This window comes from Phascolarctos cinereus, unplaced genomic scaffold, assembly GCF_003287225.1.
Source record: "Phascolarctos cinereus isolate Bilbo 61053 unplaced genomic scaffold, phaCin_HiC Scaffold_726;HRSCAF=1367, whole genome shotgun sequence".
Classification (NCBI taxonomy): Eukaryota; Metazoa; Chordata; class Mammalia; order Diprotodontia; family Phascolarctidae; genus Phascolarctos; species Phascolarctos cinereus.
In genome coordinates this window covers 104,127,640-104,154,491 of record NW_027556098.1, presented here as the reverse complement: position 1 = coordinate 104,154,491, position 26,852 = coordinate 104,127,640, and the positions used below count along the sequence as shown (strand labels likewise).

At 37.5% G+C, this 26,852-nt stretch overlaps 2 protein-coding genes across 2 annotated transcripts in view; one reads left to right on the top strand and one right to left on the bottom strand.

The window, feature by feature from the left end:
- QTRT2 (queuine tRNA-ribosyltransferase accessory subunit 2) overlaps positions 1–601 on the bottom strand; it is a 49,497-nt gene extending 48,896 nt beyond the window's left edge. The window contains exon 1 of the mRNA XM_021007152.2: positions 515–601. The gene's annotated coding sequence lies outside the window, so the exon portion shown is untranslated. The remainder of the gene's footprint in view (positions 1–514) is intronic.
- Positions 602–734: 133 nt separating this feature from the next.
- The window catches only part of CCDC191 (coiled-coil domain containing 191), a 108,327-nt gene continuing 82,209 nt past the window's right edge, over positions 735–26,852 (top strand). Inside the window, exons 1-5 of the mRNA XM_021007151.2 lie at positions 735–1,000; positions 4,172–4,210; positions 14,310–14,451; positions 21,891–22,040; positions 24,801–24,979. Of these exons, the coding sequence (XP_020862810.1) occupies positions 911–1,000; positions 4,172–4,210; positions 14,310–14,451; positions 21,891–22,040; positions 24,801–24,979 (600 nt within the window). The 5' untranslated portion in view covers positions 735–910. The remainder of the gene's footprint in view (positions 1,001–4,171; positions 4,211–14,309; positions 14,452–21,890; positions 22,041–24,800; positions 24,980–26,852) is intronic.

Sequence of the window (26,852 nt, the reverse complement as noted above, 5' to 3'; positions counted from 1 at the left end):
GGGCAGGATCTGCAAACACCACTGAGTGTGGCTGGGAGGAGTGGAAAGAGCCCTGACCCTGAATTGGAAGATAGGGGTTCAAATCCCGAGCTCCAGCAACGCCCTTAAATTCACTTACCCGTCAGTTTCCTCATTGCAAAATTACTACATTGAGTGTACACTGTGCAATATGACTGTAACCCTGTGCAATTTACTGCAGCTCGACGATTATCGCTAAGATCCCCACCAGGGTATCTTTGTAATACTAAGCTTCCAGGGACGAAACCAACCCCTGGACAAGAAGGTCTTGTGAGTGGCCAGTCCCCTGCTCACAGTAACACCGTGGGGCTGGGAAAGATGACCTGAGCGGAGTCTAGGAAGAAAAGAACCGTATAAGGTGACAAAAGAGAGGCGGCCATAACTCCCGCAGCATTGGCACCGAGAGCCCGCACGCGAGTTTGCCCAAACCAAGCCGGGGAAAGTTCTACTCTTTCGATGCTCCCAAACCCCGTCTCCCGCCAGTTCCCACATTTACCGACTTGCTCACACGTGTTCCGGGTCGCAGAATACTCTCTCCTGCCCAGCCTCCGAGCCCAGCCAATTGGAAATGAAATTCGTCATCATCCCGCGCGACGGAAGGCTAACGCAAGTTCCCAGGGTCCGGGAGTCGGGTGGACGATAATGGAAACAGAGCTTTGGCGTTGCTATAGGCAACAGTGCGGACGCGTTCTTCTTGTGCGCAGAACCTCCCGGGAATTGTGGTTCAGCTGCGCTTGAGAAGCAGCCTTTTGCTAGAGCGAAGAACTACACTTCCCAGTGTGCACCGGAGCAGCTTCCTTGGAAAACCCACGCAGTCGCTGCAGATGCGAGTACGGTCCGCATCCCCAGGCTGAGGGTGAGGAGTAAGTTCTGTGGAGAACCCGGCGGAAAGATGCCGGTGGGAACCCGCGAACTGGCTTCTTCGGGGAAAAGGACGGATCTTTATCGCTGGAAACGATTCACCAAGAAGGCGAATCCCAAGGTGATTGCAAGAAACAGCCCTGGGGTCCCTGGAGCCCGATTCAAGGTGGAGGTTGGCACTGGGAGTAGTCGTTCCCCGACCAACCCAACCTCCTCACTCCCTGCGCTGCCCCTGTGCCTGGAGCATCCCCCTCCTCCACTCCGACCACCGACCCCCCTCCCCAGGAAATCCCACCTCCTACAGGAAGCCTTCACCAGCGCTTCTTCATTCCTGTGCCTTCCCTCTATCAATTATCTATTTATCTTGTATGTAGCTTGCTTTGTCTATATTTGTTTGCACGTTGTTTCCCCTATTAGACTGTAAGCTCCTTGAGGGCAGGAACTGTCTTTTGCCTCGTTTTGTATCCTTAGTGCTTAGAGTGGTGCGTGGTACGTGGGAAGCACTTAATAAATGTTTATTGAAATGAATTGAAGATGGCACCAGGGCCAGTGGAGCCCCAACTGTGACAGCCCTAGAGTCAGCCACACCCAGTCTTGGAAGAGTTCCTCTCCCCCCCCACCAAACCAGGAGCTCAGGCATCTCTCAATGTTCTTGAGTGACGTGGAAAAGCTTGTTCTAAAACCTTTACTCCATTCAGAATTGTTCTTCCAAAAAATGGGCACAGAAAATGGGCCACTTGCTGTAACAGACTCCAGTTTTTTGGGGTTTTTTATACATGTTTCATGGGGGTCTGATTTTAAATTTTTTTTAAATTTATTTCGTAAATTTTCCCCAATTACATGTAAAAGAGGTCTGATTTTTTTTAATGAAGTATCAGAATATTTATTTTCAAGAAAATTCACTATCTTCTATCTCATCTTGAGGACTTCCCACTCCCTAATAGGAAGATCACTTCCCCATACATTTCAGTGTTCTTGGGAGGCATTCCTAGCATACATAAGATTTAGAAGTGGAAGGGACCCTGGAGATGATCTAGTCCAATCTTCTCATTTTAAAAATGAGATGGCTGAGGTCCAGAAGTGTGAACTGACTTGTTCTTTTATTCCCAGCTGATCCTGACTTTTCAAATACTGGGAATGCAATCAAAGGAAAATTATCTTTTTAATAATGCTTCCTCAACTTTTGTTTATGGTATTGACATAAAATGAATGTCTTAAGCCATATCCATGAAGTACCTAAAATAGGTTAAGGAATTCCCAATGGATAGTAAACTTTATTAATATTTGATTCAAACATTGAACCAAGCCAACAAACTAAATAATGCTAAATCACATTTTACATCTGGTATTTCATCTGTTTCTTCCAATATCCAGAGGAAGATGAAAAAGGTTAATATTGTCTTCATCTTAGACCAGGAGAAATTCCAAGGCACGAAGTTAGAATAATGTATACAAAACCACATATTACCAATGTGTTTTTAGCCCACCAGACTTTGAGCAATTATAAAAGCAAGTCAAAGTAATAAGAGAGTGAAGGTTCTTAACTTTCAACTTGAACACCCATATAACACTTTATCCCAATTTTTTTTAAACTAAAGTCACAATATATTAATACTAATCTCTAAGACAGCTAGCCATGTTGTAGTACACTGGCAATAATTCTTATATATTATTAAATCACCCATCTGGACAATGCAGTGGGCATGTTAATAATATTTTAAAGAATCAAGGTAAAATACTCTTCTACTATTTTAAAATATTTCTGCAAGTATTGGAAAGTGAATATTTAAACATGGAAAAGGAAGTATAAAAAAGGAGTCAGTTCTCACTGGGGTATAAGAATAGCCTGTCAGCTAGGCAAATAGATGCCTTTGCTTTAGTATAAGATGAGGAAAATACTAGCCTTTCTTGCCCTTATGTGGCCTCACTCTGAAATAGGACAGAGGCACAGAGACACTGATTAAACAGTTTTGGGAGAAAGCTCCTAAGTCTCCAGAATGGGTCTCAATAGAACTCATTGCTTTCTCCATAGAGAATAAAAAGATAATTGAAGAATAAGAATACCTTATAATATAGTTTAATCGTAATAGGATTAGGTATTTCTTTGAATGTAGTGGAAAATGATTGAGTAGTGCAGCTGAATTGCTTGGTATTTTTCGGGTGCTTTGAAGTGAAAAAGGCCTATCTTTCTCACATCAGTGTATCAGTAATATTACTAGCTTAAGTAGTCTCATCTTATTCACTTACCAACCCAACTGTATCATAAGCAAAGCAAATGCATCTTTTTGTTAACCATTAGAGGTAGTTCTACATTTCTCATAAATGTGAAGCAAGTTGTATAGGAAAGGATTTGTTCTAGATAGTGTCAGTTGTAGTTTCAGCATAATAGATGCTCAATTTTAGTTACTTGATTTCTGCCTTAGTTTTCTCTATTTTGCAAAAACAAAACCTCAGTTGGTTTAATTCTCCATTCTTAGTTCTTAGGAAACAAAATACAGACAAATACAAAGAAGTTACTTTTGTTCAGCATCTTGAAGTCCAACGTAGCAGTATTGAAATGAGAAAATTGATCTTTCTGTTTCCTATCCCAGCAAATCTTTTCAGATTTTATATACTACTCTTTGTAACCTTTTAAGTTGGTTCTCTGGAGAGCCCAAATTTATTCTTTAGTGTTATTGGTATAGTGTTCTACTTCCCTCAATCCAGCATTTGGGTCAGGGGTGGGGAACCTGCAGCCTTAAGGCCATATGTGGCCCTCTAGGTCCTCAAGTGTGATCCTCTGCCTGAATCCAAACTTCACAGAGCAAGTCCTCTTAATAAAAGGATTTGTTCTGTGAAGTTTGGATTCAGTTAGTGGGCCACACTTGAAGACCTGGAGGGCCATAAGTAGCCTCAAGGCCACAGGTTTCCCATCTCTGGTAGCTGAATCAAAAATTGAGAGACACTAAAGATAACAAACAGACCAAATTTAAAAAGAGAATGTCACTCTAAAGTAAAGTTTCCCCGTAATATTTGTATGTAATCTTCCAATCAATAAGCATTTGTTAAGTGCCAGCCTACTATATGCCAGGCAACTATAGTAGGTTCTGGGGGATACAAAAACCAAAATGAGATAGTTTCTCAATCCATTATTCACTGTTACAACAATAATCTTTTATTGATCTTTTTGATGATTTGGGGAAGAAAATGAAGGACCTTTTACTATACCTACTTTGGGAAGATAATTTGAAATTGTAAAGTAAATTTAAAATGAAATATCTGTATATTAATATTTTGAATATATTATTTGCAGCATGATTTTGACTCTGAGAATTTGGAGTACTGGACAAAGGTAAGGACATTTCAAAATTGGGATTGAAAAATAAATAAATAAGATAGGTTTCAAGCTAGAGTTCCATTAGTGGGTCCTTAGGTTACATCTTATTCTTATTTCTTGGTGTCTACATTTGATAACTTATGCTTCCTTCTTGGTAAAGTATACTTTTTTATAATTCTCTGCCTTCTCATGAAAGTTATTAGTTAGGATTGCAGTTAAGATGGTAATATGAAAGCTCCTCTACATATACCTCCACAAATATCATTAAAGAGTACCAGACAAAACAGTGATCAAGAAAACTAAAGAAAAACAGCAGGAAACTCCTTTGTCCAGTCCAGGAATGTACAACTCAGTGGACACTAGAGAAAGTTGCTCTAGGGAAGCCAATTTGAGCTCCAGTAAGAGGTCTAAAACCTGCAAGTGCCGTGAATGATAACACCTTGTGTGGGGTTCAGGAGAGAGGAATCTGAGTGGGGGAATGGTGGGTGAAAGCCAGTTTGAGTTCTGGTAACCTTCCCTATACTGTATATTTATCCCATAGGTACTTATTTATTTACATGTCATCTCCCTCATTCATTTGTAAGCTCTTTTAGGGACCTTCTTAATAATTTTTCCTATTTTCGTATCCCTAGCATTTAGTGTAGGGATTGGCACATGATGCTAATAAGTGCTTGTTAGGTGGTTGAAACCAGGAGGATCTTAGTCCTGGTCTGTCAAAGCAGAGCCAGCCCCAATAGGGCATTGCACAGGGAAGCAATATGCAGTTTTGCTCTCCTCAGAGCACTAATCACCATAGAAGAAGACAAGGCTGACTAAGCACCCAGGACAAGTTAGGGGTGAGGGGACTTGCAGAGGCCTAGAACTGCACAGTCTCCATCTGACTAGGGCCCACCAGGTCCACTGTATAAGATGGGACCAGCTCCTGATTGGGAATGTGCAAGGAGAAGGAAATGGATGGATATCATCTGCAGTGGACCACCAGGAGACTAAGACAGAAGCTAAAGACTGAGGCAGAACCTGGTGCATAGTACCAGCCACCCCATACAGAATGGTATCAATGGTGGTTTCTAGACTACAGAAGGGGTAAGACCAAAGAGATGCTACCTAATTCATCCGGAGTTTGAGAGGGGATACATCCAGCCCTTGGCACAAAGTCTCGATTTGGGAACTATTGTTAGAAAGAGGAATAAATAGAAGATCACTCCAAACATAATGAAGAAATAGTATTGGTTAAGAGAAACCCAAGAGGTAAACCTAGAATAAGAGAATAGAAAGTATAAACAAAGCTTCAGAGAAAAAAATGGCTGCAAGAACTACAAAAGTAACGAGAAGCAATGAAAAATGAAATTAAGATTGAAATAAGACCTTTGGAGAGGGAAAAGTAGAAAATATACAGCATAGAATACTTTAAAAGGGGGAAAGTGACCCATATGTTGGACATCCTGAAAAACAGAATGGGGCAGACAACTCAAAGACTTAATGAAGCAGTGAGAAATATTAGAGCAAAAGCAAAAGATTGGAAAAAAAGAAGAAAATATGCTATATGTCTGCTATCAAAAGCTACCAACATGGAAAACAGATTGAAAGGAGATCATTTAATAATCATCAGACTTCCTGAGAACCATGACCAAACAAAAAATCTGGACATTATATTTCAAAAAATCAGAAAACTGTCCAGATCTATTAGTACTAGAAAGCAAAGTGAAAATAAAAAGAATTCACTAGTCACCTCCTGAAAGAAACCTCAAATTGCAAATAAGAAGATAATAGCCAAAACCCAGAGCTTCCATCACAAAGAAAATAAAATACTACAAGCAGCCAGAAAGAAAGTTCAAATACTAAGGAGCCATAGTCAGGATCACACAAGACTTGGCAGCAACTGTATTCAGTAACAGAAAATAATGGAATGATAGGTTCTGAAAAAACACAAAAGGTTAAGGCTTCAACCAAGAATAACTTAATCTGAAAAACTGAGGATAAATTATCTTTAATGGAATAGAGGACTTCCAAGCATTTCTGAGTTCAGCACTTAGTAGAAACTTTGAGATGAGAGAGAGAGAGAAAGAAAGAGAGAAACCTATAAAGGTAAATGTGAATAATTGGAAGGAGCTAAAGATGAAGAGATGCTTCCATTTAACAGGGGAAGAGAAACAATAGTCCCTTCAGTATTCCAGTGCCTTCAAGGAAATTAAGGAAGACAAGACCTAGGTATGGTTTGGTTTTGTTGGTTTTAAGAGAAGAAAAAAAATACAGTAAGGAAAAAATGAAAGGAAAAAAAAGGAGGAAGAGCTTACTATTTCTCCTAACTGATGTTCATGAGAACTGACATGTAAGAAAGAGTGGAGAGAGCAGGCCATGTATCTTACTCTTATCTGAAACAAATGAGGATTGAACACACAGAGTAAGTATAGAAATTCATTAAACAAAAATACGGAAAGGGATGGAGACAGGGAAAACAGATGGGGGTCTAAGAATGAGGACTGAATCAGGGGATTAGTCTCAAGCAAAACAAACTTCAATTTTGGAAGTTAGGTCATAAAGATAGGATTAAAAAGAGAGAAAGAAAGTGGGCCAGATCTTAGGATCTGGCTCAGTGAAGAGGGCAAGAGCAATTTTAAATTACAAGTATTAGATTTCTTCTCCTTCTCTGTCTGCTCTTTTGTAAAGAGGGATTTGGCAGTAAAAGAATAAAAAGTAGCAGTGGATGTAATGGAAGGAAATACACATTTCTTTCTCTTGTGTATTCCAGTAATTGTGAATCTGAATAAGATGAACTCATCCATAAAACTGAAGAGTAGGAAAATTGATTAGAAAACAATCCAATAATTTTTTTTATAAAGAACACTTGAAACAAATATTTACATAGAATTAAAAAGAAAGGCTACACCAGAATTTTATTACATTTAGCAGATTCAAAAAAAGCAGAAGTAGAATTTATTGTCTCAAGCAAGACAACAGTAAAACAGATGTGGTCAAAAGAGATAAATAGGAAACTACAGTATGCTTGAAGTACTATAGATCGTGAAGTAATATTAATACTTAAATCTATATGCCGAATGGCATAGGATATAAATATTTAAATTAAAAAGTAAATTACAGGGAGAAATCCATAGCAAAACTGTAATAATTGGGAACCTCAGTGTACCCCTTTCGAATTTAGATAACTCTGACAAAAAGATAAACAATAAAAAATAATTTGAAAAAGAATTTTAGAAAACTTAGATATGATAGATCTCAGATGATTAATGAATGAGAATGCACAAGAAAAGGAAATATATGTTTCTCACATGTGCAAGGCATTTAAGAAATGCATTATACTAGAGCATAAAAACCTCATAAATGCAGAAAAAACAACTATTAAACACACCATGTATTAATTAAAAACACAAAGTTAGGATGAATAAAGAGCATTTGAAAAAGGATTCAAATTTAGAGGGGGACTAAGTAATCCAATCTTAAAGAATATGTAGGGGCAGCTAGGTGGCACAGTGGGTAGAGCACCCACCCTGAATCAGGAGGACCTGAATTCAAGTCTGGCCTCAGACCAAACACTTCACACTTACAGCTGTGTGACCCTGAGCAAGTCACTTAACCCCAACTGCCTAAAAAAAAAAAAAGGTAAATAGATCAGAGAATAAATCATAAAAACTATATTTTCATCAAAGAAAATGGTAACAGTAGGACAAAAACATACCAGAACTTTTGGGATGCAGACAAAGTAGTCATTAGAGGGAAATTTATATTTCTAAACCCTTTGATCAACAAAAGATAGAACAGATTAATGAATTAGGAATGCAGCGTTAAAACACTAGAAGGAACAAATCAAAAGGCCTGAACTGAATAAAAAATAGAAATTCTAAAAATCAAAGAAGACAAAATTGAAGGAAATTGAAGTGACAAATTGTCAAAAAAAATTTTAGGAGAATTCAATAAAATAACAGAAATAAATGAAGCTAGAAACTATTTTGCCCAATCATATGCCCAGAAAACTAAAAACTTAAGTGGAATCGTTGAATAGTTTACAAAGTGTAAAATAGCCAGATTAACAGAGTAAGAAATAGAAAATTTAAATAACCCCATCACAGAAAAAACAAATTGATAGCTTTTCTGAGCAATGCAGTGATCTAAGACAATTCCAAAAAATTCATGATGGAAAATGCTATCTCTATCCAGAGAAAGAAGTATGGAGTCTGAATGCAGATCAAAGCATACTATTTTCTCTTTCTTTTGTTGTTTTTTTTGTTTTTTGTTTCTCATGGTTTTCCCCTTTTGTTCTGATTCTTCTTTCACAACATGACTAATGTGGAAATATGTTTAATATGATCATACATGTATAGCCTATATCAGATTGCATGCTGTCTTGGGGAGGGGTGGGGGGGTGAGTAATTTAGAACTCAAAGTCTTACAAAAGCAAATGTTGAAAGCTAAAAACAAATGAATGAATAGATGAAAAAAGAAAAGCTATGACAGAAGTGGGGAATCTGCAGCCTTGAGGCCACATGTGGCCTTCTAGGTCCTCAGTTGTGGCCCTTTGACTGAATCCAAACTTCACAGAACAAATCCCTTTAATAAAAGCATTTGTTCTGTAAAACTTGGACTCAGTCACAAGGCCCCCCCAAGGACCTGGAAGGCCACATGTGGCCTCAAGGCTGTGGGTTCCCCACCCCTGAGTTATGATCTATAATCAAGACTAGACTTGGAAGAAAAGGACCATTCGTCAAAGACCTGCTTAATAGCCAGTGCGATAATAACGTGATTTCATGATGAAGAAATAAAGAATACGTGTCAAAATGTTGCGAGCCTAATGTCAAATTGTGTGAAATGTGTAACTGCAAATAAAAAACCTATTGCATTTAGAATGAGTGAATAAACAAATAAGAAAATAAATTGAACCAATCATAAAAGAACTCTTGAAGAAAAAATTTCAGGACCAGACAGATTTTAAAGTGAGCTCTATCAAACATTCAAAAACCAATTAACTCCAGTTTTACACAAATTGTTTGCAAAAATAGGGATGGGAAGATCCTACTAAGCTCTTCCTATAAGACAAATACAATCCTGATACCTAAATCATTGAAAAATAAAGCAGAGAAAGAAAACTGTAGTCCTATATCTCTAATGACGATTGATACAGAAATATATTGAATATAATATTAGCAAGAGGCTACAACTACATACTAAAAATTGTACGTTATAACTGCTTTTTGTTTATAGCAGAAATAATGGGTTGGTTTAATTTTAGGAAAACTATAAACATAATAGGTCACGTTAATAACAAAATCAATACAAATGTTAAAAGCTTCTGAAAAATGCATTGCCACTTTATGTTAAAAGCACTGGAATAAATGGCCTGTTCCTCAATATGATAGATAACATCAAAAATTACCAAAGCAAAATGCCAAGAATTGGTATTAGATAGCTCTGGTGTTATCTATAAATAATAGAATGGCCTTTCCGGTAAGATCAGGATAGTTCTTGATAGTTCTTGAACTAGTTCTAGGATATCTGCAATAGTTACAGTGAAGTTGTAGGTCCTTTAGGGCATAGTTTCAGTTCAGATACTTTTCACCTTTATGGAAAGGGAAAGTGTTATTGTCTGAACAAGGAACAGAGAGGACCACAGAGGTAAAATGGACAATTTTGATCACAAAGATTTTTAAATGTTTTGTACCAAAAAAAAAAAAATCAGTGCCCTTAAAGGGAAACCATTAAATGGGGGGAAATCTTTTCAGCAGATATTTCTGATAAAGTTCTTACATCTAAACCTTTGTTGGGAACTTCAGAATGAAACATATTTTTGGACCTAGTCAGTGTGTGGCTTTTTTTTTTTTTGATGATGATGTTTGTCATAAAGGTGGACCTGGGGACAGGAGGTAGTTACCAAGAATAAAATGGTAGCGGTAGTAATTATAGCAACAACAACAACAAAAGACAAATGCGAAGGAGGGAAGGAAGGAAAGAAATAATAAAACATTTTTATGAAGGAAATCGATAAAATATTTTTAAACAATTTTTATGTGGTGAATGAATTCAAATGTAATTTTCTGTTTTTGGTTGTTCTTTGTTTATAGAAACACTTGTGTTTCTCGAGTTCATAACAATAAAATATTTTTTTTTAAGTATGACATGTAGGATGAACAGAAAGCAGCCCTAAGAAGCCAACACTAGCCAGAAGAGAGGTTTTGAAGTCAGATTATGTTATATTTTAAAGCTTTCATGGATATTCAAAGGAATCTCCCTGAATGTTTTATTGGCATCTTGACATCCACAATTCACTTATGTCCTGTTTTGTTTTTTAAATTGCACATTTTTTTCTGGGATTTTTTCCCTCTCCTTTAAATCTTTAAAGAAATTTACTGCATGTTATTGTCACCACCAGCTAGAGCTTAGCACTGATTTGTAAAGTATTAACCAGTATCATAAGTGGGGCTGCTCTAGAAGGTTCACCTTCAAAATCAACTCCAAGATAGTTCTCCTCTAAGTTATCTACCACCATGACCATGCCTCTCTAGGTAATAAATTCAAGTAAGCTGAGCTCAGTGGCAGCTAGTGGCACCTTCACAAAATTCGCAATCTAGTGGGAAAGACATGATATTTAAACTCAACACTGATCTCATGTTAACATTTTTTCCAGTGATGCATGGATTAGTGGCCATTTCTATTTAACTTTGACACAACTGCTTTATACCAGCTCTTCTTTGTATTTCCTTATTTATTATGTATTTTAGCCTGCTCATTCTCACAAAGAATCTATAACCCCATTTCCTTCTGAGCAATACTAATTTTTAGTTCTTTGAAGATTGTCATATTTCATGACTAGTAGCAAGCAATACAACATTGCTAGAGGATTGTTATTTTTAAAATAGGCCTTTGTTTTTAGGAGAAATTTGCCAGATTTCATCTAGCAAAGCTATCTCTGCTAGTTTATAAGTCAAGGAATATTGAATGATTTTGATGTATGAATGGGGAACACCTTGTTGGAAAAAAAAAAAAGCCTGTCAAGGCAGTATTTTTCTCCAACATATATCAAATGCTTTTTGTAATCTGACAATAAGCACTGTAGAACATATTCTCCATATTTTTCAGTCAGTTATATGATGATAAAGATATGGTTAACTATGGAATATCATATGTAAAAGCCTACCTGCTCCTTATTAATACTCTCATCAAGAATGTACTCAGATGATTTTCATTAAAATTTTATGTATAAGAGAGAATCAGTAATCATTGATATTTTCTTGGTTATTGTTTTTTTCAGTGTTAATAAGGACCAAGATTTTTTTTCCATGATTTTGGTATCTTTTTATTTAGCTATCTTGTGAATCAATTATTAAGTGCCCTCATAATTGTATTACCTCCTTTATGGATCTCCTTTATGTACACTTGGTCTAATCCAGCTGCGTTTTCTGTCTATAGTCTCTTTATCTCTTTTATCATTTCCCCTTTTATAAACACACCTGGGACTATGATGCTGGAGTCCAACTGTGGTGACTCTAATGTCCTTGATAGGAAAAAGAGTTTGCAGAAACCATTTTTCTTTTCTTTGTTGTTCTCCTGTTTTCATCCCTAATTGTCCATAAGATGGCTTTTCTTAGTTGAGTCTCTCACCAACCTTTCTGTAAAATGGTTTTACCCTTGACTCTCCTCTCAGTTTTGAGTGGATACTACTCATAATCTTTTATCATTCTTCTTTGTTTGATTTTGTAAATTAACTTATGTTTTAAACCAGTGCTGTCTTTGGATGCCGCATCTGTATACTTGGGAAGTAAATTGTGTTTGCTTACTAGGAGCACTTGTCATGCTTTTTTGGTCTTCTTGTCATGACAGTTGATTTACATTGGTTAAACTTCTATTTGAAATTATTGTAGTCTGTTTTTATGTAATTTCTTCTGTCTTTATCCTTTTTTTTTAGCATTGATAACTTGTTTAAATAAAAGAAAGTATAAAAATTTGAAAAAGATATGGTATGCAATTAAAGACATGTTACTTGGTTAATAAACATTTATTGAGCACTTACTATGTGCTAAGGACTGGGAATATAAAGAAAGGCAAAAAAGATAGTCCTTGCTCACGGAGCTCACAGTCTAATGGAGACCACATGCAAACACATACATATTAACAAGCTATAGATAGGATAAATTGCAAATAATTAGCAGAAAGAAGGTGCTAGCATTAAGGGAGATAAAGGCTGCCTGTAGAAGATGCTATTTTAGTTAGGATTTGGAGGAAGCCAGGGAATCCAAAAGGCAGAGAGGAAAAGATAGAGCATTTCAGGCATGAGGAATAGCCAGTGTAAATGCCCAGAGTTGGGAAATGGGGTACCTTGTTAAAGGAAAACCAAGGAGGCCAGTGTCACTGGGTCTCAGAGTATGTCTAGGTATGGGGTAGGAGGAGGATCAAGGACTTTGAATGTCAAACAGAAGATTTTGTAGTTGATCTTATAAGTAATCATTGGAAGCCACTGGAGTTTATTGAATAGTGGAGTGGCATGTCATACTTTTGCATTGTACCTCAGATACTTACTAGCTGTGTGACCCTGGGCAAGTCAGTCCACCGTGTTTGCCTCAGTTTCTTCATACGTAAAATGAGCTGGAGGACAAAATGGCAAACCACACTAGTGTCTTTGCCATAAAAACAAAAATAGGGTGACAATGAGTCAGACACAACTGAAACAACTCAGCAGCAACATGTCATACCTTTGAATTAGGAAGAACACTTTGACAGTCGAGCAGAGCTGGACTAGAGTTAGGAGAGACCTGAGTCAGGGAGACCAAACAGGAGGCTAGTGCAATAGTCCAGGCATGACGTGCTGAGGGTCAGCCCCAAGGTGATGGCAGTGTCAAAAGAAAGAAGGGGGCGCACGTGAGAAATAATTACAAAGGTAAAATTGACAGGACTTGAACAAATTGGATGTAGAGGATGAGAGAGAGGAGTAAAGGATGACACTGGGTTTGCGATCCTAAAAATATAAACATATAACTGTAATACACCCTAGAGCAGGGGTGGAGAACCTATAGCCTTGAGGCCACATGTGGCCTGCTAGGTCCTTGGGTGCGGCCTTTTGATAGAGTCCAAGTTTTACAGAACAAATCCTTTTATTAAGGGGATTTGTTCTGTGAAGTTTAGATTCAGCCAAAGGGCCACACTTGAGAACCTACAGGGCCACATGTGGCCTCAAGACTGCAGGTTCCCTACCCCTGCTCTAGATGTGTTATATAATATTTATAATGAGAGACATAAAGTACTATCTTAGTACTTCCTCTGAATGAAACCTCGAAAGCTGAGTCTTTTTGTATTCTTGAGATATAGAAGAGTGAAGGATAGACTACGAATTTGTCCACCCAGCTTATTCTAGAGTCACAGATTCCAAGGATAATAGGTCACATATCTAGAGCCATTTGAGGCAATTAAGGTTCAGGCAAATATAGTGACTAGTTCAAAATGTCAGGTAGTAAGCATTGGAGGCAAGATTTGAATCTAGCTCCTCTGACACCAGAACTAGTGTTATAAAGTATATCATTTTAGTGAAAAGAGTAGGAGGCAAAACTCACCTAGTAGGCAAAACGTCTTGGTTTAAGTGCTGATTCTGCCTCACTTTCTTCATTTATAAAATGTTAAACTCTGGGATTACTTCAAGCTCTAAAATATTATATGTTAAAAGTATGTTGGTTGCTATTCACAAGTAGCCACCTGGAATATAATTCTCTTTTTTCCTTCCTGAAGAAATATTTCTGTGTAAATCTTAATATTATGGAATTAAATTAGCAGTATTTAAGTCCAGGTTTCATTAGTTCTACAAATAGTACTTAAGTGAGCACTACCACAATTTTTAAAAAATCTCACCACATGAAAACAAAAGAACATAGACACTGGATAAAATTAAGTGAAATATCAGAGTTTGTTTTATATGGCTTACCAAAAATGATCAAAGATTTTTTTTTCCTGGGTAAGTCAGTTAAACTCTAGGAGGTAACTTTCACAAACTAGAAATTCTTAGAAACTAAATGTGAAAGCATTTTAGTCATCAATAGAGAATCAGATTCTTATATAGAATAGGAATTCTGTTCAATAAAATACCTGTCATCTTAATTTTTTTTTTAATTTTCATTTTAAGAGGGTTGAGAAGGCCTCAGAATTTGCAGTTTCTGAAGTATTTTCTCCAAGAAATGCAAATGTTCCCAGAAGACCATGGGGCAAGGTTGTAGATTTAGAAACAACAGAGCAACTTGTGGACCATGATGAAGCTCATGAAGAAGGTGAGACATTAAAGATACTTTAGGGCTATGTTTAAAAGGCCTGATTCACTGAACTACTTAAAAGTTCAGAGTGGAAGCTTTTATTTCTCTTTCACTTGATTTTTATTTCTTTGATTCTCTTAAGCTTTCTTTAAGCTAATTAAAACATGATTGAGCATAACTTCATTAGTATTCATTAGTATGGATGTTGAATTTTGACAGGTCAGTTTATGTACCTTAAAAATAAAACTAAATTCTGATATAGCAGAATTAACGTCTAAGTATTATAGGATGTTAATTCTGGAATGTAGGTTTTGGCATCAACATTTATCCTAATCACTAGTATTATAGTACTAATCATTAGTATTATAAAGGAGTTTCTTCAATATGTAAAAGACATCTAAAACCAAGATTACATATGTTCTTCAAAACTAAATTTTCCTTTGGACTTTTCTATTTTTGTCAGGGTCACCAAGGCTCAAAACATGGAAGCTATTTTTTTTCTTTTTCATTTTCAAAAGGATTTATTGTAAATTTAATATTCAATATGAATACGACTAAAGTTGTTTTAAAACTCTTCATCTCAGGTAAATGAATTGCAGTGCATTAAATGTAGTGACACAATTTCTGTAACTCAAGTGCCTTCTTTTTATCTTTTTGTTTCAAGACTTCTGACATTTCTCTTATCGTTGGCATTCTTGTATTTGTTCTAAGATATCTGCCATTGCTTCCATTTTCTGTACGTGACTTTGAAATACAAGGTGGTCCATGGATGTCCTGTGTATCCATGTCTCAGATGTTTCCTCTTTCACTAGAATAATTTTTGTTGTCAAAACTTCATTCTTTAGGTCACTCATGAGTTTACTTCCTCTCTAGAATGTCAACCTATCCTATCTCTAAATTATATGAAACTCAATTTTCTCAAAATCTAGATGTGCATCAGTACCTGGCTTTTCTCTCCTTACCTATCACAGATTCATAAGCGGGAATGGGCTTGTTTTCCCAAAGTCCCCGTCATTTCTATTTTGCCACTTATTAGTCAGAATTAGACCCAAACTAGCAGTTCCACCTGTTCTTCTTTTGAAAAACAAAATAGAAGCTTGTCAATAATTTGTCATCTGTTGTAAGCAGAGGGACAGCTCCACAAATGGTCTTGAATACCTCCATTATTACAGTAGCCTGCTACCATTACAGGTTTCTGAACTGTTTCTTATCTTATCTAGTTTTTCCTTTTGTCCAGGTGGTCGTGGTAGCTATGTTTGATTCCTCCCCTATATACAGTCAGTCAAGAAAGTTTGTTAATTCTGTCCTTTTCCAATTCCAATTCTACCACTCTAGGTCTCATATCTTGACTATGGAAATAATCTAATTGAGCACCCTGCTTTCAAGCTATCTCTAATGCAGCCTAAAGGAAAAATATCCAAAGTCTTTAACCTACCAAGTACATCTTTCCCAATCTCACCCCTGCCTACTTTTCTAACTTTATCTTCTCAAAGCCCCTGATGGGAACTCCTACCTTCCATCTGAACTAATGGACATTCCCCTTGTCCTCTAAACATGACATATTTATGTTCCTGCCATAGTACATGTTTTCTTTGTTTACCTAAATTCTACTGTTCCTTCACAGTCTAGCTTTAAGTACCGCTTTCTCCATTGTCAGTGAACCTCTTGTTTCTAAGGAATCTTGGATCTTTGAGCTTTCACTAGTGCATTTTAGCAAATGTATGCAACAACTTACTTTCACATAGGTCCTTCTTTGAAAATGAGAGTGAAAATATATTAAACATATTAGATAGTTAGATGGATAGATCACTTAGAGAAAAATTTCAGTTTGTAGACAAATATTCAAATTGCTATTCATCAAAATCAAAATTAGTTCAGTCAAATAACCTCTTTGCATGAGAACCCTACTTTCATCAGCTTCTAGCAGTAGCTCATTCCATAGTCAGAGAAAGTGCAGACACAGAAGAGAATTAAACAAAACATACATGGGAGGGAGAGGAAGATGCTCACAAATATCTAGAAAATTGTTAACAGGAAAGAAATATATCTTCAGAAAAATACATCTTTCTTACAGTCACTTTAGACAATACTTGTTATGTATTGAAAGTCCTAAGTAGGCAGAGGAAGCAAAAGGGTCTGTGAACCTGCCGGCAATAGCTTACTCTCCATTTGGCAGGGAATAGGAGAGGAAAGGGAAAGAGGGAGGAAGGAAGGAGGAAAAAAATATGCATAGGACTTCTGAGCCCATCTGAAAACATTTTTCAAGGAGAGAAAGAAAACAAGTGCTCTCTGAACTCCTCTCCAAATAGGAAAACAATTCTCTAAAATGAACACATATGCCTTTACTCTTCAGTTTTGTATATTTTTCCAAACTGAAATAAGTACTAATGTTACTGGTACTACTTACTTTCCCATCATAAGAATGGATTGTTTTATCTTACCTCTTTCTGCGACATGTTGGCTGTGCATACATTTGGTCCAACTTAGCTAGCTATACAAAATATCATGATATAAGCAGTTGGAGATGAGAGAGAGATGTTCAGGGGGATGGGACTTTTTTTGGTCTGTTTTCTGTCAGATGTTTATCTGGGAATTACAGGCTGACCCTGCATAGCTTTTCTGGGCCTAATTCCTATTAAAATTTTGTCTTGGATTTCCTTTAGATGCAGAATTGTCTAATTTTGCAATATGTCTTCTTGCCACTGAAAAAGATTTAACAGTCAGATTTGTGGTTAATCAGATAGGAGTTACCACTCTTTAAGGATAAAAATCATGAGGTCTTTAGAGAAATCCTTTCACCACCTTCCTGAATCCCTTTCTCTAGTTTTTCCTCCTGCTCCTGTCAGCCTGGGGCCAATTCACTAGACAGATGAACTACTCAGGACTGTGATTCTTGCTTCATTGTATCTTTTATGAAGACTTAAAGAATCGACATGTGAGTGCAGACCGGGCAGTCTATAATTCAAATAAAGTATAAATACATATGTGTGTGCAAGTACACGTAGGTATATTACAAATTCATGTTATCTAATCTCAACTAGCTTCTTATTGCAGCAAGGTAGTCCTTTTTATTTTTCTCTAATCGATTCTCAGACATATGGATTCCCTTTTGTGAACTCTTGGTAGCACTTGCTTTACCATTCACTTAGTATTTATCATACGGCATCTTGTATTTGTCTTTATTTTGCAGTAGCTTGCATTCCACTGTCATAGCAGAGCCTTTTAGAATTGTTCTGAGAGGCCATCACTGCAGCTTTTTATCTTTTGGGATTCAGTAAGCATTCATTAAGTGTTTACTGTATGTCAAGGATTGTGCTAGGCACTGAGGATCAAAACTATCCCTGCCCTCAAGGAGTTTACAGTCTACCCAGGGAAACATATGCACAGACAAATAAATGTAAAATACCTAGAAAATAAGTATTTTAATTTGAATGAATGAATGAAAAAAACTTTTTAAGTGCATACTGTGTTCAAAGTGCTGAGGATACAAAGAGAAAAAAGCAAGAAAAAGAGCGCATTCATCTGAACCTTGAAGGGAGCAGGGGTTTGCAAGATGTAGGGGGGAAGCAAGAGAACACCCAGGCTTGTTGACAGCCTGTTCATAAGCCAGAAGATGGCATGTTGTGTGTGGGGTACAGCAAGGAAGCCAGTGTGGCTGGAATGTGGACTTTGGAGTCGGGGGCAGTGGGGATGAATGATGTGAAACTTCTCTATCTGGAAAGATTGCCTGGAGCCAGATTACCTTAGACTTTAAATGCCAAACAGAGGAGTTTGTGCTTTATCCTAGAAGATGAAAAGGAGCCATTGAAGTTTCTGGAGCAAGAGGAGATGACGTGCTTTAGGAACATCAATTTGGTGACTCTGTAGATTAGACAAGGGAAAAGGGAGAGACGGGAAGCAATAAGCCCAATTAGGAAGTCATTCTGATAATCCAGGCCACAGGTTATAAGGACCCAAACTAGGGTGGTCGCCGCATGAATGAAGAGAAGGGGATGAATGTGAAAGATATAGTGGGACTAGAATTAATGAGCCTCAGTAGCTGATTGTATTAGAGGATGAGAGAGAAGAGTAGAGTCAAGAATGACTGGCTCCAAGTTTGCAAACCTAGGTGCCTAGAAGGACGATGGTCCTTTTGACAGAAAGAGGGGATTAGAAAGAGGAGTGCGTTTCAAGGGAAAAATAATGAGTTCTGGTTTGGATGTGCTGAGTTCCAGCATCCTATGGGACATCCGAGTGGAAATGTCCAGTTGGCAGTTGGCGATGAAAGACTGGAACTCAGGAAAGAGACAACAGATGAATATGTAGATTTGGAAATCCATCTGCATGGAGATGGCAATTAAGACCATGGAAGCTGATAAGATCACTGAGAGAGTATAGAGAGAGAGGGAGAGAGGGCCCAAACCTCCTCCCCTTCTAAAAATTGCTTTAAGTCACAGAGCCCTAATTCCAGTTGCTGCAGTGAATAGCCCTAATTTAGTCATGTGGATATTATCTCCTTCCTGTCCCCCTTTGCTCCAGTTTCAGGAAAGCTGGCCTTTCTCTTTGGCAATATCAGCCCATCTAATTGTACCTTGTTCCCAATCCCTACAGACTCGAAGTCTAAATTCTTTCTGGTACAACCCACTCTGCCAAGTCCTGTTGCCTCCATTTTAGTTGTATAAAGGCAGCTGCTTCAGAGAAGTTAGTTGAGTCGTCTGCAGTAATATAGGGCGAGAACCCTGAAACACCCTCCCACGTAGGAAGGGGGACATGGGTGAAAATCCTACAAAGATGACCAAGAAGCAGTGGTCAGATAGATATAGGAAGAGGACCACAACTGTGCGCTATCACAAAAACCCAGGGGAAAGAGAGCATCTAGGACAGACAGGTAGTCAACAGTGTCACACACTGCAAAGAGGTCAAGAAGAATGACATCAGTGAAAAAGGATATTGGGTCGAAGAGATCACTGTTAATCTTGGATGGAGCATTTCCTTTAGTAGGGGAGTGGTGTCAAGAGCCAAATTACAAGAGCTTGAGCGGGAGAAGGGAGGGGAGGTGGGGATGTGCAGGCAACAAGTGTAGACAGCTTTTCCTAGGAATTTGGCAATGAAAAGGAGGAGAGAGATTGGACAGAAGCTTGAGGTGCAAGTGAAGGTTGTTTAAAGATGAAAAAAAGTCTGGGGGATGGTTGTAGGCAACAAGGGAGGAAGCAGTAGATAAAGAGAGAGAAAACATGAGAAAGAGATAAGGGATGTTTCACATCCCAGGCAGCCCTCCACTAGGAAACCAGGGCATACCTAGCTTGGATATCTTACTGTCTGCTCTGCCATGACCCCACTTCTCTCCAAAGAGATCTATGACTGGTCCAGGAGGCAGGCCAGTAATGTAATAAGAATGGGAGAGAACTAGTGGAGACCCTCCATGTTCTATTGTTATCCTTCCAATGTCAAGAGACCTAAAGGAAGACCCCCAGCACATTGGATCGACCCCCTTGTGGTAGATTTATAGAACATAAATGAGTTAAAAGAGTATGCACTTCAGTGGTCTTACGGATCCATTAAAGTATCAATATAAGCTTCTTCATAATAGCCTATACTTGTATAGTACTTTATGGTTACAAACTGCCTTTGATGTAGGTAGTTGCAATAATGATTTGTAGATAATTGGTACACAAGGTTTATAACCCTATGAGGTAGAGATTTGTGGCAGAGCCAACAAATCTTTAACAAGCCTTCCCTTTTAAAAATTCTTCTAATTCAGTAGAAGTTAGGTGATTCACCCAAGGTAATAAAGGTAGTCAGTGGCATGACCAGGATTTGAACACATGTCCTGATCCCAAGTCCAGTGGGATTCTAAGTGGTGTAATTATAGTTGCTGTTCCTCCTGCACTAACTGTGCTGACTATCATATCCTGATTCCTCAATTTCATTGGAAGCCCTCTGAAATAAAGGACTGTTTCTTATACCTGTTTATATCTCCATTATCTATCATAATCTTTTCATAGTAGGTAAATTATATATATATACACACACATATATATGTATGTATATGGAAAAGTAATTTAATTTTATATTGCCATCAACTACATATGTGTGTATGTGTACATACATGTAGATATATACATACATAGTTGATGGTAATAAAAAATTGATACCTACAGCTGAAAAATTATAGTTAAAAGTTTAGGGAAGCATTTAGATGACTATGAAAGTAATTTAAATGGAAATGGATGTAGGACTATACCCTAAGGAGATCAAAGAAAGAAGGAAAGGACCCATCTGTACAAAAATCTTCATAGCAGCACTTTTTGTTATAGCAAAAAATTGGAAACTAAAGGGTTCCCATCAATTAGGAAATAGCCATATGGTATATGAATCGAATGGAATATTATTGTATTGTAAAAAAATGGCAAAAGGGACATATTCAGAGAAACCTGGAAAGGCTTATATGAACGGTTAAGAATGTACAATAGCAGCATTATGAAGAAAAACAAATTGGAAAGATTTAAGAACTCTGACCAGTGCAGTGACCAAGCATAACAACAGAGGCGTGCTACCCAGCACTGACAGAGAGGTGAGGACCTTGATGAGCAGATTGAGCCATGTGTTTTCAGACATAGCCAATGAGTGGATTTGTTTTCCTTTACTCTGCTTATTTGTTGAAAGGGGTTTTTTCCCCCTTCCTTTTTAAATTGGGAGAGGAATTTAGGAGTGAGAGGAGAAACTATAGAAGTAATACCAAAAGAAAAGAGGGTCACTGACACTTTTTTTTTTTAGGCAATTGGGGTTAAATGACTTGCCCAAGGCCACACAGCTAGTAAGTGTCAAGTGTTTGGTCCGGGGCTGGATTTGAACTCAGGTCCTCCTGACTTTAGGGCCAGTGCTCTATCCACTGCACCACCTAGCTGCCCCTCACTGACACATTTTTTTAAATACACAATACAGTAGGTTCAGGAGACACAAACAAGCAGGACAGTCTTGAAACTAAAGTTTCAATTACCATTTTGAATTTATTATGTGCATTTTTAAAAATGTATGGTATACATAAAAATTTTGTGGTTGCATGTAATAATAATAATAGTTAACATTTATATAGTGTTTACTATGTGCCAGGCATTGTGCTAAATGGTTTACAATTAGTATTGTATTTAATCTTCACAACAACCCTGGGATGTAAGTGCTATTATTATCCCCATTTTGTAGATGCCATTATGATCTCTATTTTCCAGATGAGGAAACTGAGGCAAACATGTTAAGTGCTTTGTCCAATAAGTGTCTGAGGGCAGATATGAACTCAGGTCTTCAATCCGTTTTTTTTTTTTGTCTTTGATTTGGAAATGCTCATGTTTGTTGATATTTGTCAAGTTCAAAATAAAGTGCCCCCCCCAAATTCTTTTAAATGTAAATGATTCGCTATCCTTATAGCCTCTAAGATAACTTCTGATACTAACACTAAGGTATTTTTGTTTTCTTATTAGCTCAGGAACTGCTTAATGACTGGATGAACTCAAAACTTAAAATGGAATTAACAAATGATAAAGAAGATGATGAGGAGGCTGTGCCCAATGTTACTTCTTCACCAGAAGAGAATGGTACTGTTGATCCTGTGAAGTATGAAAATTTTGATGGTGAGAATACATCTGAAAAGTCCTAGACTTTAAGCTCTAAAATTAGTTCTCTGAATGATCTTTGAATTATTTGGGATTTTTTGAAGTACAATTTGACTTTGTCTTACTTAGTCCTACTTAGTTTTCTTTCTAGTTTTAATGGTCATATTTATCCTGGTTCTATTTAAATTTCTTGTGCTATAACCTGGACATATTAATGATACTTTGTGAGACAAAAGATCATACTATTTTAGTTCCAGCTACAATTAAAATTATATTGTTTTCAAATTCTGATTATAATCATAACAGTTAAAATTTTTCCCTAAATTATCTTCTCATGTTTTTTTTAATCATTGCTTATAATAATTCTTAAAGGAAAATCTTTTTCCCCTTTTCATAAGAAGAGATTGATTCTGAGTATGTCTTATGAACCATCACCAAATAGCATTTAATTGCCTTAGTGCCATGCTAGGTATCATAAAAGCAAGTTAAACTATTGGACTGACAAATATTGAGTGTCTCCCTCAGTGATCCTTTTTTTTTTTTCCAATGAGTGATGATAGAGATCACTGCTGGGCATTCCCTGTAGTATAGTACTGCACTACAGAGTTTAAAAGAACCCCTTGACTCACAATCCTGTGATATCTAGGTCTAAGGCCTAGATTTTATAGGAGCCTTAGAACCTTAGAGTTCATCTAGACCAAACTATTTTTCTTACTCAGGAGTACTTTTCTACAACATCCTTAACAAGTAGTCTTCCAGACACTGAATAAATCCAATGATAAACAAAACTCAGTGCTTTTCAGGGCAATTGGTTCCATTGTCATATAGCTCCAAAGGGTAATAAAAAGTTCCACCCATGTGCATAGTGAGCCAAAAGCTGCCTTCTTATAAGTTCCACCCAGTGGTTCTAGATCACCCCTAAAGCAAGTCAGAACGTCTTTCACATCAAAGTCCTTCAGGCATTGAAAGGCACTCACCAAATCACTCCTAAATCTTCTCTTCTCCAGGCTAGGTGGTCTCAGTTCCCCCAGTTGTTCTTGGTTTGTGGACACATTGGGATCACCTTCTCAGTACCTTCCAATTTGTTGTTCATCTTAAAGCGTAGTGTCTTGTGTTGAAAGTGGTACTCCAGATGGCATTCACAGAGTACAGTGAGACCGTGAATTCTCTTGATTTCAGTGCTGTGCTTCTCTTGATGTGCTGCTCAGAGTTGAGATAGAAATATATGTATGTGTGTATGTAGACACATATATATATATATATATATATATATATATATACACACATAGATACACACACATATACATATACATACATGTGTATACGCAGCTGACTCATTAGATTAAGCTCATGAGCAAAGATCTTAGATCTTTTTCACACAAACTGTTGTCAGGCTGGTTTTCCTCCTTGCATGACTGATTTTTGAACATAAGTATAAGAGTTACATTTAGGCGTCTGCCAAATTTTTCTGTTGATTCCATCCTATTATTCTAACTTGGAGATAACTTTTTTTAATCAGAATTCTGTCATCAGATGTATTAAATATCCCTTAAGCTACTAACTGAAAATTTAAGAAGGATACCTTTTTTTCCTTCAAGGTCATCACTATTAAAAATGTTTAAAGTGACTCCAAACTTCCTTTCAAGCTGTACATTGAGTCTTTAATTAATCAGCACTTCTTGGGTGTGGCAGTCCAATGAGCTTTGTCCATAACGATATGGTTGTCAGCGATCTGCTTCATTCGTAAGATGGCTTCTACTCCAAGGAATAACCTTGGAGGAAAGATCAGTTTGGTTCTTTTCCCTTATCAGAGATTCTAAACCACTTTAGAAATTCTCTTGGGAACCTGCTTTGATTCATAGACTCCAGAACTACTCTAAGATAGTTGGAATCGTTAGGGTGGCCAGAACTGTACCATACGGTGTAGCTCCTCCACCACCCGCCATGTGGGTTGCCTCTTTTTCCCAGGTCACCTCAGAAAAAAGAAAATCAAACCAAACAAACAGAAGCTCCAGTTCCTGTCATCCATAGGGGACTATAGCACATTCTAAATTTACCCTGATCTCTCACAGTCAGGGAGGCCACAAACAAATCAAAGAGTCAGGATGCAGAACTAGTGGCCATGGTTAGAAAAAAGTGATTTCTCCCAAGGGTAAAAGGAGTGGAGATTTCAAGAAAGATTAGAACAAATTGTTGACACCAGAAAGTGCGGTTTCTGGTGAATGAAGATTGATCTGTTTCCTTGTGGTTGTAGGTAACAAATTATGGACTCTACTGCTGACTTATAGGTGCGCATTTATTTTTTACAAGAAACTATATTTGTAATTATTCGATATGTAGATAAATAAAGGATTTATTAAGTGCTTACTATGACCAGACATTATACTAAGTGCTAGGGATGCGGATCTTGTATTTACAAAGAAACAAGATGGTCCCTACTATTAAGGAGCCTACATTCTAGTATGGGAAGATAAAACATAAAGGAACTCTGCAAAGTGGGGAAGCAGGGAGGAGGAAGGTATCTCTGTGAAGCAAGGCTGTTGGTGAGGAGGTAGAGTGATCTGGAGAATGAATTGAGCCAGTTGTGAAGTGAGCTTGTTTGGGGCCCCTGGAGAAGTGATCCTCCTGGCCAGGATTCACATGCTCAGGAGAGCATGCCTCAGGGCAGAGGCATCCTTACGCAGTTAAGGACCCTGGGAGGAACTAGAACAGTCCGGACAGTGAGTTGAGCTGGGAGTGAAGAATGTTAGACTTATGACAGCTCTGTGTTTCTTTCAGATTTGTATGGTCATTTGGAAGAGGAAGAGGAAAGTACCACGGTGAAACAATTTATAGACCATCTTCTCCATAAAGATATAGTGGATTCTGGGGTATTGGAAGATCATGGAGTGAAAGAAAACCAAGAAAAGAAAAAGCAGAAGGATCCCTGTCTTATCATGGAGATGAGACATAAGCAGGTGGGAGGGAAAAAAACAACAAAATTGAAATGGATAACAGGAAACGTTCTTTGTGTAACACATTTAATAAGCTTCAATAAAGATTTAGACTTTGTTATGAATAAGGGTACCATCTGTGATTGTGTTAGAATGAAAGCCAAATTAAGAACTAAAAGGAAAAGGATGGGCTGAAGACAGGGGAGTAGTTCACCCCTAACAGTATAAGAATAACAGAAAGAAAGAATAAATGATCTTGATTTCTCAAAGAGGTGGGAAAACAGACTGGAGAGATAGATTCATCTGGATAGATAGAATTAGCTTTGATGTATGGTACCTCTTATTATAAATATACATTCGAGGCTTTTATTTCAAGTGATCTTTGAGTTATGATAGTCATACCAGAATAGCACATAGACTCTTGTGAGTCTTTTCTAAGTCTGTGCAATTTAATAACTGTATGATTCTTATTTGAAAAGGTAGTAAGTTCACATTGCACCTTAAGTGTATTCAGCTATGTTCAATGAAAATGAACCCAAGACTTCCTCTCCATAAACGGTGGTTATCACAAATGCTTTGCTCATGTGGCCTTCCATGACTGGAATGATAACACCTCTCTCTTCTCTTCCCCTCCCCTCTACTACCAAAGCAACTTAACATGATAAAAGTAGGTTTACCTGAATTCAGACTAGCTTTAGTGTTATGTCTTTGCAAGGATTATGGTAGCCCACTAATTCCCCTCCCCTGTTGTCTTTTGCCTGGAGTTTCTTTAGCTACAAATTATTTCTAATTCCACAATTAGTGTCCAAAGGCTTAAGAGTGCAAAAACCTGGCAGTTAATAAATTGGTATTAATTAGAGTTTGGATTAGATAATCTCCGAGGTCATTCATAACAGTGGTGTCAAACTCAAATAGAAACGTATTTGAAAACCACAAATTTAACGTTGTCTAGTGTATTGTATTTTTGTTTATTTTGTTAAACCTTTCCCCATTAACATTTTAATCTGGTTTGGGCAGCAGTAGGGGAGTTTGATACCTCTGCTTTAGGACATTGAGATTGTGATTCTAAGAGATGAGTGCATTTGAGTCACTTTGTGGATGACATCAGGCCCTTCCCACTTGTGTTGTGTGACAAAGCATGAAATGGGCTAGATGTCAGAAGCAACTGGGGACTTTGTAGTTTTGTCTAAAGGAAGCCTGGTTAGTCTTCTCTTGTACCTGGGTAGAGCTGTACGCTGAGTACTTTCATCATCACAAAAGGATAAGATGATAAGTCATTTTGCAAAACTTAAAGCACTATATAAATGCTGGCTATTATTAGTTAGCATTTTTGTCACCATAATCGTTTGCATTTATGTAGTTAATAACAGTTGACTTTTCTGTAACTTTAAGATTTCCAAAACCTTTTATGTCAGTTATTTATTTGATCTTCATGACCTACATGCCTGCCAATTCATTCCCATGCTTCGATGGGTCCGGCTAGTGTCAGTTCTTAGAGATTGGTAGGCTTCTAGAATTGGAGATCATCTAGCCTCACTCCTTCATTTTATAGATGAAGAAAACTAGGAGTCAAAGGGAAATAATAACAACAACAATAATAACCACAGCTAACATTTATTTATCACTTTAAGGTTTACAAAGCACCATTGCATGTGTTCTCTCATTTGATCCACACAGCAACTCTGGGAGGCAGGTGCTATTTTTTTTTCTTTCCTTTTTTTTTCCCCCCTTCAGTTTTTTGGTGAGGCAATCAGAGTTCAGTGACTTGCCCGGGGTCACGCAGCTAGTAAGTGTCAAGTGTTTGAGGCTGAATTTGAACTCAGGTCCTCCTGACTCCAAGGCCCAAGCTCTATCCATTGCGCCACCTAGCTGCCCCTGGCAGGTGCTGTTATTACCC